We start from the raw sequence: 17,582 nt of genomic DNA, 5'->3' as shown, positions 1-17,582 counted from the left end.
GTGAATACTTAGTAATTACATTTGCCCTTAAAGTTCCAAGTTCCTCCTCAGATTCACTTTAGCAGATGTGCAGTGTGGCCTCAAATATTTCAGTTTGAAAGTCGCTTATTAATATTTTGGTTTTCTGAAGTTAAAATGTGTACTTTTGTTGTGCTGAAGATGCAACTGCTGCTCTTGAGTGATCTTAGAAACCAGATGGATTCTGCGAAAAATAGTTTTGTTCAGTGTGCAGCAGAACGGCATTACTGCCTGCTGTGATCTGCTTAATTCTGTTATATAACTCTTCCCTTTAGCTTATTTTTCTTAAATTTATTGACAAGTTGGGATGCAAGCCAAATGATGCCATAACATTTCTCTTTCCTCTGACCTATATTTTGAACTGGAATTTTGCTAGTGCGAGCCAGCCATAATTGGTGGTCTGGGGGCCAATTTCTAGATCCCTCTGAATTTCTGACTAGTCCCATGCCCCCTGTGACTTCAGTAACTTTGGCACAGCACTACGTTTTTCCTAATATCTTTCACCAAGTGGGCCAGGCTAACCAAAATGGTATTTCTAAGGGACGCAGCCATGAACTGAGTTTACGCTTTCTCAGCTGCTAAATTTCTTAACAGCTGCACCAAAGTACTTTGTTTAATTTTAGATAAGGATAGTCTTCAACTACTGCTATGTGTAAATTTACTAAATAGCACCACTGTTTAAATTTATTTTAAATTGAATTTTTTTCTCTTTGCTAGCTGGAGGGGTCAGATGATCTCAGTTCGTGAAGCCAAAGCCATTCCAAGACCTGATGGTGTTGAATGGAGAAACAAGTTCATTTGCGTAGAAGGTACATTCTCAGGGGTTTGTTTGGGAGTGGAGTGGAGTGGGTAACTCAAGTAATTTGGTATCAGGTGAATATGTGCAAATCTGAGTGAAATGCTTGCCCTGTCTTGTCAGTTGAGGAATCTAGAGCAGTACATTGCACTGTGCTGAGAGGTTTTTAGTACAAGGAAACCTCGTTACTTGCGGGGGTTCCATTCCTTGCCCACACTGCGAGTAACAGGGCATTATGCCTATGAGGAAAGGGAGGTTAGGTTCCAGAATGGAATAAATTAAAAAAGTTTTTAAAACCACCCCAAACAGTGAAAAAAGCACAAAAGAACATAAAGATAATGTAAACTGTTTACTGTACCATGCCCCCCCCTTCTGTGGGAAAAAATGTCTTGGGTGTTTTGTTTTTTTAAAGAAATGAGCCACAAAATGTTGTCTCCTGACTGCTCCTGTAGACAAAATTGTGGCTGGAAGTGACTCTGTGGTCACTTCCGACCCCCTGGGAACTGCAGATACATGGGTTTTGTAACTGAAAATGAGTGTCAGTTAGACACATGCAAGTACATGTCTTGTACAAGTATACAAGTACAAATAGCGAGGTTCTACTGTGTGCACAATATTTCTCTGTCATTATCCCATTCATCCCTGCACCGTTCTTGTAAAGCCAGTCACTGTTGTTACAATTTTTACAGTGAGGGAACAAAAATACAGGAAGACTGACTTGTTCAAGGTTGTCTATGTTCAAACCTCCCTCCAAGAGAAATAGCCCTGGAATAGTTTTATCTGGCATGACACAGTAAAGAAAAGTGTATTGGGAAAAAGAGCTGCTGTCCCTTTAACTGGAGGTTTCTTTAAGGCAAAATAAAATGATAGTGCCACCTGCCAGCGATTAAATAGCCACACAACACACACAAATGCACGTTTAAATTGTTTTTAGGAACTAGAATGCTTCCTCAACAGTGAGCTAACCCATGCAAGGCTGCCCCCAAGTTTTGTAGTGCCTTCTTCTTTAGTATGGTTTTTGCTTGTTTGCCGCCCATAGGTCATTACTGTACTTCTAAACATGTGGGTTTAAGTCTCCCAAAGAATTGTTCAAAATTCACAGAATCTAACATTGTAGCAATTTGTTTCCATTTATTATGTATTCAGATAGTACTTAATTTCTGCTGACATTGGAAAACACTACATTGTCTGGAATCACAGCCCTCTGTATGTGCTGCGTAAGATAAGCATGCATGTTTGTGGAAGGCTACAGAGTGAATTCAGGTGACTTAGCTTGGGGTTGTGATTTCCTGGATATTGTTGCTCATGTTTTGTCCCACTGTACGTTCTATGTACACATGCCAAAGGAGGAAGATGCAACCATTGTTAAACTACGATAAGAAAATATAGTAAACTAGCTGGGCCAGGCACAGAACATCTGCACCTCTAGCCGCTTGCCCCGCCACCACCGTTTCCCCGTCACCGTTGTTTTCTCTCCCACCCCCCCTGCCCACCCAGCTTCTTCCTTCCCTTGCCCGCTGGCCCACCCGGCCACCATCACCACCTTCTTCTTCAGCTGCCGTCCCCCGCCGTCTTGCCCACACAGTGCGCGGCCTGCTGCTCTTTGGTCATGCCACCCACCCACCAGTGGTCCCTCTTATTTTTTTTCATCTCTGTGTGGAATGAGTTTTGTTCTGGGCGGCTGTATCAGGGCAGTGTGTGCGCACATGCATTCAGAATGGGCCCTTCCTGATTCAATCTGAGTGGGTTTGAAAGTGAACTGAGTAAACATCCAAAAATTTGTGAGTGCATGCATGTGCACATGCCTTAGAGGGAACAGTGCTGCCCACTGCAGTTTTTTTCGGCCACTGCCATTTCTCTCTCTCTCACCCATCCCGTGGCTAGCCTGTCCAGCAGCTCTCCAAACTCTCGCGAGAGCTGCCACACATGGGATTATCCACGGGTATGCCATAGATAGATAGATAGATAGATAGATAGATAACAGTCATCCTGAAGATGTCCATCTGTAAGTAGCCTCATTGATTCCAGTAGAATGAACCATGTATGAATATTTATAGGACTGCATTTAGGTACATTACAAAAGCTAATAAAAGCTACATTATTTATAATGTTCTTTTAACTTTTCAGAACCCTTTGACCGAACAAATACTGCTAGAGCAGTACATGAAAAACAGAAGTTTGACATAATCATAGATGAGTTTTGCAAGGTAAAATATGCAGCAGTCCTAATAAAGCTTTACACAAACTTGTTGTCCTTTAACTACTACCTGTTGTTCGTTGCCTTCTAATTACTAGGTGATCCCACCCACCCACCCCCTGAAACTTAAGATCTAATATGTATTTGTGCTTCATTGATGTGCTAAGACTCAGAATCTAAGTGGTACTCTTGACTTCTTTCCGTGGCCAAGATGGAAAGACTTGTGCTTCTCCCTAGGTACTCCCCCCCCCCCAGTTACAAACAATTATTTGGCACTTTGTTTTGATCATTTGGGTTCGAAACTTGTGCAGATTTCCCAGATTATAGCCTAATAAGCTGAAATGTATGGAAAGGTAGTGATGGAGCAGATCCAGTCTGTGGAGTATATGATGTTAACATATTTGAGTTGTCTGTAGGTATTTCTGCATTATTTAAAGCTAAACATTTAATTTCCTAACTCTTGTAAGCAGCTGCCCATTTGTCACCCATGAGCAGCAGAAAGCAAAGGTGCTAAGGTTCATGTGGGCATTTTTTTTTTTAGTTTTGAGATTTTTTTCTAAAATGTTTGAATTGAAATTGGTGAGTAGGGATCATCTAACTTCTACATTCTGTGTAGCAGCTACTGTGCTATTGCCATCAGTGTTCCCTCTAACGGGTTCCCAGATGTTGTTGACTACAACTCGCATAATCCCAGTCAAAGGCCATTGCAGCTGGGGATGCTGGGAGTTGTAGTAAACGTTTGGAAATCCACTAGAAGGAACAGGGATTGCCACTAAAATAACTGCTACAAGTTAACTTATATTACAGAAGCTATACCATTTTTCCTTAATGATTTGAAAGTACTGAAATATAAGCAGCATTAATTTGGTGTCTTCCTATGGCAGCTAGCATGCAATACTGAAAGGCAACCACAAACTAAGTGCAATTTGGAGCCTCTGGTGGTCTTGCTCTGGGCTATGCAGAAAGGACCAAGGAGGAATTGTATTGGCTTTAATTTTAATGTAGAAAAGCTCATTTATCTGCTTCCTATCATGCTATGTAGAGTCATAAAAGTTGGATAAGTTGGAAGAGAATTTCTATATAGCATGAGTATTTGCCTTCAGAAGAGGAAAATGTCAAAAATGGGCACGCTCAAGCACTTGGATATCATCTTTTGTGCTTCTGAGATGTTTTGATATCAAGAATTGCTATTAATTATGTAGTAATGCTGTTTAGCATACTTAATGGTTTTCTTCAACTGTATAGTGACTGCAATGTAATCATTTATGTGTTTTGTTGTATCCCATAGTCATGGCAGAGACTGAGAGACAGGAGGGACTTGAACTGTATACTACCTTTAAGAGCAACTATACAGAAAAGATAACTGGCTTCCTTCTTAAATGGACCCTTCAGAATTATGCGATACAAAGGACATCAAAACCCCAAGATGCAGTTTTTCGCCCTGCCCTGCACTTTTTTAAAGAGAGATTTTTCTTTCAAGCTTTTGTTAAAGAAACTTTTGTAATAATTTAAACAAGCAACCTTTATGACATTCAATAATCTTGTGAAGACCGTTCTCTAAAACAGCTTGAATCAGTGACCAATAAAGAGACTGCTATAATACACATTTGCAAATCTGTCAGGAGTTTATTGATTTGTTGTTAACATAAATTGTAGTGGTTGACCCAACCACACTGAAATACAAAGATGAAGAGTTATGTAATGTTCAGCAGCCTGGCTGTGAGAGAGAATAGCACAGAGTGCACATTTCCTTAAGAGTAAGTAGCTCCTGCTTTACAATTGCTAAATACAAAATGCACTTTGGTTCAATTTGGCCCCTTCGTTTCTAATGTGTTTGTAACAAACAACTACTTCTTTGCAAAATAACTAGGTCCTTAGTCATGCTGTTGATCTGGCCTAGTTCTCACTGAGATGGTACACCCAAGTCTGGGCTGTACTACTTCAGAGAGCAGGTGGAGGTTTGCATGAATTCCATATAAGGAATTCCATGCACTTACAACATTGGATGTTGGAGAAAGCCTAGGCTAGAACCTTTCTTCTTGACCCTTCATTTTCCTTGTATAGGGATCTTTCTTTGTATAGAGGAGCAGTCAGTCATGTGAGCCCCCACCAGTAGTCTGAAATGGCACAGCCCAAAGGATCAGTACCATGATAAGAACTTCTGACTACTGGGAATTATAATCTCAACTGGAAATCTAAGGCAGCAGAGCTGCTTCAAGGCAGTAGGTCTCCCCAACTTTTGACATACCAAACCAAGCACAGCCTGCCAGCCGCATTAAGCAGTTCACCAAGAGCTTGATAAGCCTTGTGTGTGTTCTGCCTACTTAGGGTTGCAAAAACAGGAGATAGTTGGGCATTTTCCATGCCGTAATGTGTCGCTTTTGGGCTGTTTTCAGCTTGAGGTACAGGCTGTGCAGCCCCGATCCATGGCAAGCCCCGATCCATGGCAAACGTAGCAAAGGCTTAATAGGCTTCACTTCAGCCCAGGGACAGCTTCACACGTTACAATGAGGTAGGGGGAGAGGAAGTGCAAGTGACACTTTGTGCTTCCCCTTGCAGCACTTCCTGTATACTCCGTAAAATAAACTTGCAATGGCAGTATTTCTGCTTTTAGACTTTGCCCCTGTCCCCCCAGGTCCCTGCACCAGGATAGCAGTGTCAGGAAGTGCAGCCTCCTTGTATTTTCTCTCCAACGCTTGTGCTTTGTAAGGTGTGAAACCACCCTAGGTCAGGACCCTCTTTGTACAAGTTCCTTTCGATATAAAGTAGTAATGATGACTGCTTAAAAATAGCTGCTACGATAAGCCCAGTTTTTATTTTATTTTTGTTTCTGTTTTTGTGTATATATTTGTAAATTGGTCAGCTGCTATATTAATTGAGATTTAAAAAATCTTGAAAATTTTAACCTTTTTCAAGAAGTATGGGACTTCTTTTAGATCTGCTGTAGCACAATTTGTGCCTCTCATATTTATTGCAGACCAATTCATATGTTAAGCATTACTTTTCACTGATGTCAACTTTGGTTTTTTCCTCTTTAAGTTTAATATTTTTATTGTGTCAAGTTGAATAAAGTTTCTGTATAAAAAAAATAAAGTTACCATTTTGTATATATCATCTCTTTCTTTCAACCCCCTGTTGGTACTTTGTCAAGTAGTAGTAGTGGTGTTATGAAGAATGGAAATTATGTTTTGAGCTCAACCATGACAGGCTATAATTGGATGCTAAGATCCACTTTACATATCACTCGTGTGCTGTGTTTGTGACGAAAATATACCACCATCGTGTATGGGTGCCATATTGCATCAGTAATTGGTTTCATGGGTCAATTATTTGGGCTACTTGGATCATATACTTTCCACGCTAGTTTTTTATTGTTCCCAACAGAGCTGCTGTGCTGCTATTGGTTATTTTTATTGGCTGACATGACATGCACTCCAGTGTCTGCGTTTCCAACCTGCTCGGACTTCTGTATGCATGTGGAGGCAGGCAGCTGCGCAACTTTAAAAAATGTGTGGGCTCCTGTGTTGTGTTACTTCCATTGTTTCCCTTGAAAGTATACTGCAGAAGTGCCTGTGTGCTGTTTTAATTAGTTGTGCAACTGCCTGCTTCCACAATACGCTCAGGACTGACTTTCAGGTGTACAGCAGCCCTTGTGGGCCAGAAACGCTAATGTCGGAGTGTGCATCATGTTGGCCATTTAAATTTCTTTCATGGAGCTCAAGGTGCAGTATGTTTCTTCTCTTCCCATCTGCCATCATATTTCAACAACCCTTTGGGGTAGGTTATGTGGAGGTAGGGACAGGTCCAAGGTGGACTGCATTGCTGAGCAGGGCTTTGGACCAGGTCTCCCCTTTCTTCATCTAACACTAATCACCACACCATTCTGGCTCTAAGAATGATATGACTTGGCCCTTGTGGTCCATATAATAGGCATTTCGATTCGAATCCCTGCTGGTACTATATTGGGCAGCAGCGATATAGGAAGATGCTGAAAGGCATCATCTCAAACTGTGCGGGAGGAGGCAATGGTAAACTCCTCCTGTATTCTACAAAAAAAACCCCACAGGGCTCTGTGGGCGCCAGGAGTCGAAATCGACACGACGGTACACTTCACCTTGACACTATTACCATGACATGGTGTGACCACAGGGAAGTGTGTATTTTAGCAACAGTCCTGCCATATCATTAATGTGAATTTAGGTATGAGTGTTTGGTTGTAAGTTTCCTAGATTATGTACACAATGTAATACAGGTGAAACTCGGAAAATTAGAATACCGTGCAAAAGTCCATTAATTTCAGTAATGCAAATTAAAAGGTGAAACTGATATATGAGACAGACGCATTACATGCAAAGCAAGATAAGTCAAGCCTTAATTTGTTATAACTGTGATGATCATGGCGTACAGCTCATGAAAACCCCAAATCCACAATCTCAGAAAATTAGAATATTACATGGAACCAAGAAGACAAGGATTGAATAATAGAACAATATTGGACCTCTGAAAAGTATACAGTGTACTGTGCTTGATTGGCCAGCAAACTCGCCTGACCTGACCCCATAGAGAATCTATGAGGCATTGCCAAGAGAAGGATGAGAGACATGAGACCAAACAATGCAGAATTGCTGAAGGCCGCTAATGAAGCATCCTGGTCTTCCATAATACCTCATCAGTGCCACAGGCTGATAGCATCCATGCCACGCTGCATTGAGGCAGTAATTGCTGCAAAAGGGGCCCAAACCAAGTACTGAATACATATGCATGCTTATACTTTTCAGAGGTCTGATATTGTTCTATTCTTCAATCCTTGTCTTCTTGGTTCCATGTAATATTCTAATTTTCTGAGATTGTGGATTTGGGGTTTTCATGAGCTGTACGCCATGATCATCACAATTATAACAAATTAAGGCTTGACTTATCTCGCTTTGCATGTAATGCTTCTGTCTCATATATCAGTTTCACCTTTTAATTTGCATTACTGAAATTAATGGACTTTTGCACGATATTCTAATTTTCCGAGTTTCACCTGTAATAGTCAACTGTATGGAAGCAGAATTGTCAAATACTGAATGCTTTTGGAAAACAGCCATCTGCAACCGGATGGTCCCTAAGATCTGTTTGATTGTGCAGTCTGGTACCTTTTGAAGTGCTCCAAAGAGAAATTGTGCCAGTATGGTGGTTTAGCATTCATGAGTTTTAGTTACAGATCCATTGGAAGTGCTGCTGACTTCACAGAAGGTTGCTCTCTCAAGTGCCTGCAGCCACAAGTCAGTCAGAATGGATACCTTCTGGTGTCTAGGAATAAGTGGCAATGACTGCTCTGGTCATAATATAGTTGTTGGCTTGTTCTCAGCTTGGGCTCCATCCAGAAAACTGGACTTGTCCTAGTCTTGTGATTTCAAGAAGGGCTAGCTGATTGAATTACATCTTGCAGTTTATTTTAAGGGGCCCCACACATGGAGCGCAATTGTTTTTCTTTACAAACGCACCTTTAAGATTTTGGATTGTTTCCCTTATGCACAATATAGACAGCAATGCTTCTTTTATAAGGTATCCAAAACAGTGTGCAAAGCGTACATTTATGAAAAGGCAAGGTAAAGCTCCATGTGTGTTAATTATTTGCACAGCTTTGGAATGCGGTACCTCTGGGAGCAAGGTCACAGCATTTCAGGGGGGGAATGACGGTCTGCCTCCTGGCTCTGCAGGGGAACAGTTTTGCATGGACAGCATAGAATCTGGGCAGAGATTCCAAAATGCTAGCTACTTTGTGTCCTGTATTCTTTGGCCTCGATCCTTGGCTATCAACGGCTACTAGTCAGAGGGCTGTGGGCCACCTCCAGCCTCAAAGGCAGGATGCCTCTGAGTACCAGTTGCAGGGGAGTAACAGCAGGAGAGAGGGCATGCCCTCAACTCCTGCCTGTGGCTTCCAGTGGCATCTGGTGGGCCACTGTGTGAAACAGGATGCTGGACTAGATGGGCCTTGGGCCTGATCCAGCAGGGCTGTTCTTGTGTTGTTAACCTTTGTTTTTCCTGCTGCTTATAGCCACTCCTTTCACTGGAGAAAAACATGGCTTTCCTTTATCAGCAGTTCGTCTCTAGCTTTCCACACCTCCATCCACAGAGGAAACCAAGGATCGAGGCCAAAGAATAGACCTCTCCTCCATGAAGTTATCCAAACCCTTCTTAAAGGGTTTCATCAAGGTTGTTGGCTGTCACCACATCTTGTGGCAGAGAATTCCACAAGTGGATTATGTGTTGTGTGAAAAAGTACTTCCGCTGGTTCTGCTGTGTAGTTCAACCTGGCTGGCTACCTGACCAAGAATGAGGCTTGGGTGCTTTGTTGCAGCTCCATTTTGCCCCTGCAAGGTTTCAGATGGGAATCTTTCCCAGTCCCACCTGCAGATGCAGGGGACCTTCTCCATGCTAAGCAGATATGCTCCTAAAAATAGTCTGCAGTTCTAATTCAGGGCGGCTCCTAGGAATCCTGCTCCCATCATCCTTAGAAACAGTGGCCATTGCAGTGGGGATTATGGGAGTTGTAGCCAAAAATCTGGGAGCCTGAGTCTGAGAACCCCTGGGCTAAATACAATGTGTGCCCAAATGCAAATGACCTGAAGTAATTTGACCTTGGTGGTGAAGGAATTGCGGATGCTGATGTCTCTGTTTCCTCCTGGACGGGCTGATGATAATCATTGGCTATTTCCAGCTTCATTTGGCTTCTTGCCACATCTATCCAAAACCAGATAGTAAGAATTAAGATTACATGCATGCTTCTTTCAATGCAAATGAAGAAGCCTGTCGGCGTGTTTAACATGTAGTTAGTTGCCTGAGAATCCAGTTGAACTGATAAAAATGTTCCAAACAAATGTTGGAAATGTGGACATTGTGAAGGAACTTTTTTTTTCATATGTGGTGGTCTTGTGGGAAGGCAAAGGCCTTTTGGGATATGATATATAATGAGTTGAAGAAAAATTTTTAAATGACATTTCCTAAGAGGCCAGAATCCTTCCTGCTGGGAGTAACGCAAGGAGAGTTTTCCAGAAGAAACTTAACATTTTTTACGTATGCAACCATGGCGGCCAGAATAGTATATGCGCAGAAATGGAAGGACAATGAAATGCCCTCAAAAGAAGATTGGTTGATAAAAAATTTGGAATATGCTGAGATGGCAAAACTTACAGTATTGATAAGGGATGAAAACTTGGAATGTTTTAAAGAAGATTGGAAACTATTCTTACTATACTTAAAGAACTATTTTTCTAATATCGACTTTTCAGCAGGGTTTGAAATTTAGTAATAATAGCAGGTTGGGTAGAGTAAAATTGAGTTTGCAATGTGTAGGATATATGTTTTGAATTACTATAGCAATGGTTGACTTGTATAGTTAATGAATCGTGCTGATTGGTGAGCGGGAGGTCAATATTTACTTAATTAGATGTAATGGGATTGTTAAGATACTGTAAAAACCAATAAAAATTTTAAAAGGGGGGAAAAAATCCAGTTGAACTGCAGATCTAACACATGTTTGTCAAAGACTTGATGTTTACTGCATTGGCCCTAGAATCAGGTGGTGCTAGGACCCAGCATAAAGTCTAAGGTGGCAGCAGCAGTTTGATGTTTCAACTTTCCGTAGTTCTATTTAAAGACCTTCCTGAGTTAGGAGAGCTGGGCTGCTGTGGATGACAGTTTGCGTCGGGCAACCCTAGAGAGGGCTGAGTTAGGGGAGAAGACACTAAGTGGAACCAACCTGAAGACAAAATGGAGCCCGACTGCAACTCAGCATATGATAGATCAACTGATGTCTCAGTGGAAGATGAAGAGGAATCCCAAGAAGAACAGCTTTCTAACAGGTATTGCATCTTCAAAAATGAGCAAGTACATCTTCTTGGTTGTCAAGAAGTCCTGGAAAACTGAGACCAAGGGAAGTAGCTCTGCACAAATGCAGTGTAGCTTCGGAGGAAATTGGGTTTTTAAGGAGGGAGAGTTTTCTGACAAATCTGAATACAGCTGGTTGTAATTCTGAAAGTCCCTGGTCTGTGCACCAAAGGCATTTTCTATTTAAAGATCCTGTGTTGTGCCAGTTGGATTGGCATCTCCCCTTCCTCCCTAGCTGGCTACTCATTGCATATCAGTCTCAATTACTCTTGGGGGACTTGTGCATTTGTGAAATGGCAGAGTCTGAAAAGCAGGCCTTTAATTTGTCCCGTCGAATATACCATCATTCTTTGTGCCGTGATGGAAGGCGGGAGAGAACTTGAAACTCTAGGGATCCATTGCCTTTAGTAAAGGAAATGGAGTGGTTTTGTGACTCAGTGTTAGGTGTAGAGGCTGGGAGTCATTTGGTTTCTTGGATTCGATGCATGATTGCTTTGGTCCAACAGCACATTTCTCTAAAAATGGGGCAATTACCTATTTTGGTTCCATACCTGCTGGGTGAATGGAATAGGTCTAAATATAATAAAACCTCTGCATCTAGGGGAGCATAAACTTTGGAAAGGAAAAGATGGCAGTAGTATACAAAGAGGAATCTTGGCTAGAAGGAACTAGTCCACATCTGGGCTTCAATCTATGCAATTCCAATTCCATGCTAGGGAAGGGGACTGAAAATATAACTGCTAATATTATAATGCCCTTATACGAAATGATGTTGTGGCCGCACCTGGAGTACTGCATCCAATTCTGGTCACCATATCTAAAAAAAAGGACATTGTAGAACTGGAAACGGTGCAGAAGAGGGCAACCAAGATGATCAGGAGCCTAGAACACCTTTCTTACGAGGCAAGGCTACAACATCTGGGGCTTTTTAGTTTAGAAAAAAGATGACTGCAGGGAGACATGATAGAGGTCTATAAAATCATGCATGGTGTGGAGAAAGTGGATAGAGATAAATTCTTCTTCCTCACATAACACTAGAACCAGGGGTCATCCCATGAAACTGATTGCCAGGAAATCTAGGACCAACAAACTAAAGTACTTTCTCACACAATGCATAATCAGCTTGTGGAATTCTCTGCCACAAGATGTGGTGACAGCCAACAATCGGGATGGCTTTAAGAGGGGTTTGGATACAGGGGCATAACTATAATAGGGCAAGGGGAGACAGTTGTCTGGTGTCCCCCCAGATGAGGGGCCCCATGGTGGTAGTGCTGCCCCACAGTGGCATTGCTGTGGTGGCAGTGTGAGCAGCCTGCCTCACTGATTGCTTGGCTCCAGTCTCTCGCTGGCCGTGCCATCCAAGGGAGGACAGCAAGCGGCGGCCAAGGCAGTGGGCGGTAAGCAGCCTGCTCCGCTAGCCCGCCTTGGCTCCCAGAGCTGGCATGGCCACCGCCTTGTCTACAAGGGGGAGCAGTGGCGGCCAGTGAGAGGTGAAGGGCCTATTCCATGCAGTGAGGCTGCCCACATGCCTGCCTTGGCTCGGCGGGGGGGGGGGGGACCGACAGCAGCCAGCAAGCGGTGAGCTGCCTACTCTGCTTGTCGAGGCTGCCCGGGGGGAGCGGCGGGAGCGGCGGGGGGACCGGCGGGGGGACCGGGGGGGGGACCGGGGGGAGCGGCGGCAGCCAGCGAGTGGTGAGCAGCAAGTGGTGAGCGAGTGAGCAGCGAGTGGTGAGCAGCCTGCTCCACTCAGCGAGGCTGCCCGTGCACCTGCCTCGGCTTGAGGCAGGGGGAGAGCAGCGGTGGTGGCCAGCGAGTGGCGAGTGGCTTGCTCTGCTTGGCGAGGCTGCCCGGGAGCTGAGGGACTGCTGGCCGCCACCGCCATGGAAGAGAATGCCCACTCAGGTGCGCCAGTTCCTCTCTTCCCCCTTCCAGGCACCCCACAGGATATCCTTTTGTTCTCCCATTTAAAAATATATATGTATGTATTTAAAATGACATCACACACACTCCAAGACTCCATTGGCCCCAATGGAGCAGGAGGAGGGGCCAATAAATGTGTTTCAAGGAGAATATGGACACTCTTGCCTGGAAAATACATTTCAGGGTCTGGAAAATATGAACGGCCACAAGCTTACAATGAAGCATCAAACAACCCTTTACTCTAAGCGTTACACTATTCCCTCACAGTTGGCAATGCATTAACCATTGCAAATCTCATAGTCTGGAAAACACCCTGGAGAACCAGTTCACCCCATTAGGGTTTTGTGTGTGCGTTTTTCTAATCCATTTAAATTTACAGTGTAGCTGCTTCCACCTGAAGAACAGTTGCTTATTTTTAGAACAGGAAAACTGGGCCAAAAGAAAACTAATCGTGGATAGTGTCTTTGGATATTGCTTTGGGATAGGGACATTTTAGGCAAAACAGGATGGATGAACAGCCCTGCTGGATCAGGCCCAAGTCCCATCTAGTCCAGCATCTTTTTGGCGACAGCAATTTGGTGTTTTACCCACAGTGCTGATGCAGTATTCCAGTCATACACAAGCAGTAGCATTCTGGGGGGGGGGGGCAGTTGTGGAATGTTACTACTCCGTTACTACTGTTGCCCCAATAATAATGCAACCCACCCAAAATGGGGGGGGCACTCAAGAAGGAGGTCACTTTACCAAGGGCCCCCCTCAAACTGAAGAAAGGCTGTAGCTCATGGAACATAGGAAGCTGCCATATACTGAGTCAGACCATAGGTCCATCTAGCTCAATATTGTCTTCACAGACTGGCAGTGGCTTCTCTGAGGTTGCAGGCAGCTCTCAGCCCTATCTTGGAGAAGCCAGGAAGGGAACTTGAAACCTTCTGCTCTTCCCAGAGCAGCTCCATCCCCTGAAGGGAATATCTGACAGTGCTCACACTTCTAGTCTCTCATTCATGTGCAACCAGGGTGAACCTTGCTTAGCTAAGGGGACAAGTCTGTGGAGAGGAGAGCTGGTCTTGTGGGAGCAACCATGACCTGTCCCCATAGCTTAGCAGGATCTGCCCTGGTTGCATATGAATGGGAGACTTGATGTGTGAGCACTGCAAGATATTCCCCTCAGGGGATGAAGCTGATCGGAGAAGAGCAGAAGGTTCCAAGTTCCCCCTCTGGCTTCTCCAAGATAGGGCTGAGAAAGATCCCTGCCTGCAACCTTGGAGAAGCCGCTGCCAGTCTGTGAAAACAATACTGAGCTAGATAGACCAATGGTCTGACTCAGGTTATGGCAGTTTCCTATGTTCCTAAGTCATGCTTGCTACCACAAGGTGAGCATCTGCTTTGCGTGCAGAAGGTCCCAGGTTCAGTCCCTGGAATCTCCAAGTAAGGCTTGGTACAACCCATCTAAAACCTTGGACATCTGCTGCCCGTCAGTGTAGCCCATTGAGCTAGATGGTCCGACTCCGTATAAGACAGCTACCTATGTAACCTGGAGCCAACTAATGTGTAGGAAGATTCCACATCAAAAATAAATAGGAAATGCTGTGTGCATTCATACAAAAAGCAGGAGGAAGCTAGGAGGCAGACACCTATTCTATTCAACCTTTTCTATTACTAACTGCCACTATTCTGTTTTTATTCTATTCTGTTTTTATTCTCAAATGTGTGGACTTGTGGTCCAATTCCCATGGCTGGTCCAATAAGAATCGGAATAATCCATCCAGGCAAAAAGCTTAAAATGTGGTTAATATGGACACCCTCTCAGAGAGGAGACATTGGAGCTCCCTGTAATTAAATCAGTCGTAGGCAGCGGTTACATTCCAAAGTCTTCCTTGCTCATATCGGAAATTATGTGGCTTGAAATGTATCCTTTTTGCTGGGATGTCAGTCTTGATTATCTTTGCACCTGATCCGATGCCTGTTTACTTGGACTTTGGTCCTGCTTGGTTCAGTGGGCTCACTTCCAAGTAAGTGTGCTTAGAACGGTAGCCTTTGCTATATACTTGACATATTTGTCCAGTTTCAGAATAGCAGTCTGATCCTAAGCATACTTACTCAGAAATAAGCTCCATTGCTCACAGTGGGACCAAACTCTCAAGTGTGCACAGGACTGCAGAATTACACTGCAGTCTGTATTTATCCTGTAGTGAATCATCTCCCTCATGTTCTTTGCTTAATTCTTCTAACAAAGTAGGGTTTTACCTATGAAAGCTCATGTTTCTTTCTTGCTTTAAAACTTTTATATCCTGCCTTAGTTTTAAATAAATCCAAGGCTGCTTACAAACAAAATTTAAAAACAATAAAATGCAACATAAAGCAAGAAATATGCTGGAGAACCAAATTACAAGTTGTTGCATACAAATTGAGGAAATGCCCGTCAGGAAAGGGAGGTCTTGGTTAGCTACCAAAATACTAAAGGGATTAGTTATGCATTAAGGTGCAACAGGGTTCTTTGTACAGATGGAGTCCTTTCTCCAGGTCCCAAGAGTGGGCTTGAAGGCAGGTGGCGGGGAAGGCTGTAGCAGCTTACCTTCCCTGCAGATGATCTAGAAGCGTTGCTGGGCATGTAGATCGCATGCCTATATGAGCTGTTGCTGACCGAGGTAGCACGGAGGTTTGGGGGGCCGGCGGGACAATGCATTGTCCTGGCCTCTGGAAATCCCACAATGCACTGCACAAGTGTGCAGTGCATTGTTGGGATCCCCCCAGGAGCTTTCCTACTTAACCGCTACAACAGTCTCATAATGTATCTGCTAAGTGTCTTCTTCAGTACGAACCCCACCGCTCATTGAGGTCATCCGAGGAGGTCCGTCTCCAGTTGCCACCAACTCATTTGGTGGCTACACAGAGACGGGCCTTCTCAGTCACTGCCCCGAGATTGTGGAATGCGTTCCCTGCTGAGATACGATCCTCCCCATCTCTGGCAATTTTCCAAAGACACCTGAAAACCCATCTTTTCACCCAAGCTTTCTCAGCTTCCTAATTTTTTCTTAGGTTTTAATTTCTGGTTTATTTTTAAATTGTTAAATTGTTTTAAGTTTTTTTGTATATGTTTTTAACTTGTTTTATGCTATTGTTAACCACCCAGAGATGAAAGTTTGGGACAGTGTACAAATTTGATCGATCGATCAATCAATCAATCAATCAATCAATCAATTAAAAGTGTGCTTCCACACTTCCTGTCTTGTGACATTGCAGGCCCTATGCTGACAGCAGGGTGCCATCCACATTTCAAGTGCCTTGTTTCAGATTTTATCACTGCGATTTAGTGCTCTAACATTGTGCGTCCATTGCAAAAAAAGAAAAAGTAGCACATTTTCCTGTTGAAGGGAAATTTTCCCATTGTAGATTCTGGGGATCATTTTCAATTCAATCCTGCCATGCTGAAGCATTTTACCATAGTTGTAGCGGATAATCTGGAAAGCGCCCAGGCGATGGCTGGGAGCCCACTCCTGTGTCAGCACAGGCTGGGAGCAGCCAGCGCTGACACATGGGCAGTTAGCCCACTTTAAGGGTGCACTTGTGTGCCCTTAACCTCAGCTAACTGGCGGGCTTCATCCTAGGTGGCTTGGCCGCTAAGGTGCAGCTGGTAACCACACAGCTCCTGGCAGTTCTCATGGGCAGCCAAGCCCCAGCTTATTCGCCCTAGCCCGATTTTGGATGCTAGTGCAAGGGTTCTCATACTTCGGTCACCAGATGTTGTTGGTGTTGGAGAGAGTGTTCCAGTGCAGCGACCTTTTGCACCAACTATGCTAATGACCACTAGGGGCATTGGGAGCAGAGGCAGCTAGTGAGGGTCTCCTTACCTGTCACTGCTTGCCTCTACTCTATGACCCCTTCTTTGACTCCTCCGGTACTTCTTGTAGTGAGTCAGTCCTCTTCCTTTCCTCCTAGAGAGAAGATGGAAACATCGCTCTCTCTCTCTCTCTCTCTCCCGCCCTCTCTCCCTACCTCTTCATTATGTAGTTGATAGGATAGGTCTTTCCTATCTCAAATGTATTTCACCAATACACTAATTAAGTAACTTAGAATCTACAGTGATCTCCATGTGTGTTACTTAAATAGTTGCAACAACTAAACTCTGCACTCTGTAACTGGAGTGGTAGCTTCCTTGGTGCTTTGCTAAATAATCACAGTCCCCAACATTTTGGTTACAACTGCCACAATCTCCACCACTGGAGCCTTTGGCCATGGTGGCTAGGGATGTTGGGGGTTGTAGTGCAACAATATCTGGGATCCAAGACTGAGAACCCCTGGACTAGTGGTTCTGGGTTTACCATAGGCAAAAATGACCACAGTATAGCTGTGGCTATACAGGGTGCAATGACAATTGGATCAGGGTGCAATGGCAATTAAACCCGATGTCACAATTGTTACCAGCTACACTTATTCTACCCAGCTCCCAGGAGCCTCCCTGTTGGCTTGCATCTTTCAAGGACATTGTTAACTTTCAAGGACACCCTGTACTTAGAGTGAACCAGCTCACTTCCCTCCTTTCACAGGAGATAACACCTATTAAGAAACCGATTGTTGCAGCAGGAAGAAAGGCAAATAAGGTAGCAAAATAATGATCTCCCCATTACAGAAATGAGTCAGTGACGTAGGCTCAGAGGTGTACCCATTGAAACTATTGACAGGATTATTGGAGAGTCCCTCCCAGCACAGATACTCTTTCACACATCTGCATACTCTGATTTTCATCACAAACAGCCTTACACACAAAAGGTGATCCCC

At 43.9% G+C, this 17,582-nt stretch overlaps 2 protein-coding genes across 6 annotated transcripts in view; both read left to right on the top strand.

Moving 5' to 3' along the window:
* The window catches only part of TENT2 (terminal nucleotidyltransferase 2), a 42,805-nt gene extending 36,687 nt beyond the window's left edge, over window positions 1-6,118 (top strand). For all 5 annotated transcript variants that reach the window (XM_053300667.1, XM_053300668.1, XM_053300665.1 and 2 more), the window contains 3 exons: window positions 736-827; window positions 2,942-3,021; window positions 4,300-6,118. In XM_053300667.1, coding sequence (XP_053156642.1) covers window positions 736-827; window positions 2,942-3,021; window positions 4,300-4,374 — 247 coding nt within the window. In that variant the 3' untranslated portion in view covers window positions 4,375-6,118. The remainder of the gene's footprint in view (window positions 1-735; window positions 828-2,941; window positions 3,022-4,299) is intronic.
* Window positions 6,119-10,679: 4,561 nt separating this feature from the next.
* The window catches only part of CMYA5 (cardiomyopathy associated 5), a 109,250-nt gene continuing 102,347 nt past the window's right edge, over window positions 10,680-17,582 (top strand). The window contains exon 1 of the mRNA XM_053299617.1: window positions 10,680-10,861. Within this exon, the coding sequence (XP_053155592.1) occupies window positions 10,770-10,861 (92 nt within the window). The 5' untranslated portion in view covers window positions 10,680-10,769. The remainder of the gene's footprint in view (window positions 10,862-17,582) is intronic.

The sequence above is a fragment of the Hemicordylus capensis genome, chromosome 2 (assembly GCF_027244095.1).
Source record: "Hemicordylus capensis ecotype Gifberg chromosome 2, rHemCap1.1.pri, whole genome shotgun sequence".
NCBI classification, from domain to species: Eukaryota; Metazoa; Chordata; class Lepidosauria; order Squamata; family Cordylidae; genus Hemicordylus; species Hemicordylus capensis.
The sequence above is the reverse complement of the archived record's forward strand: the minus strand, read 5'-3'. Positions and strand labels throughout refer to the sequence as shown.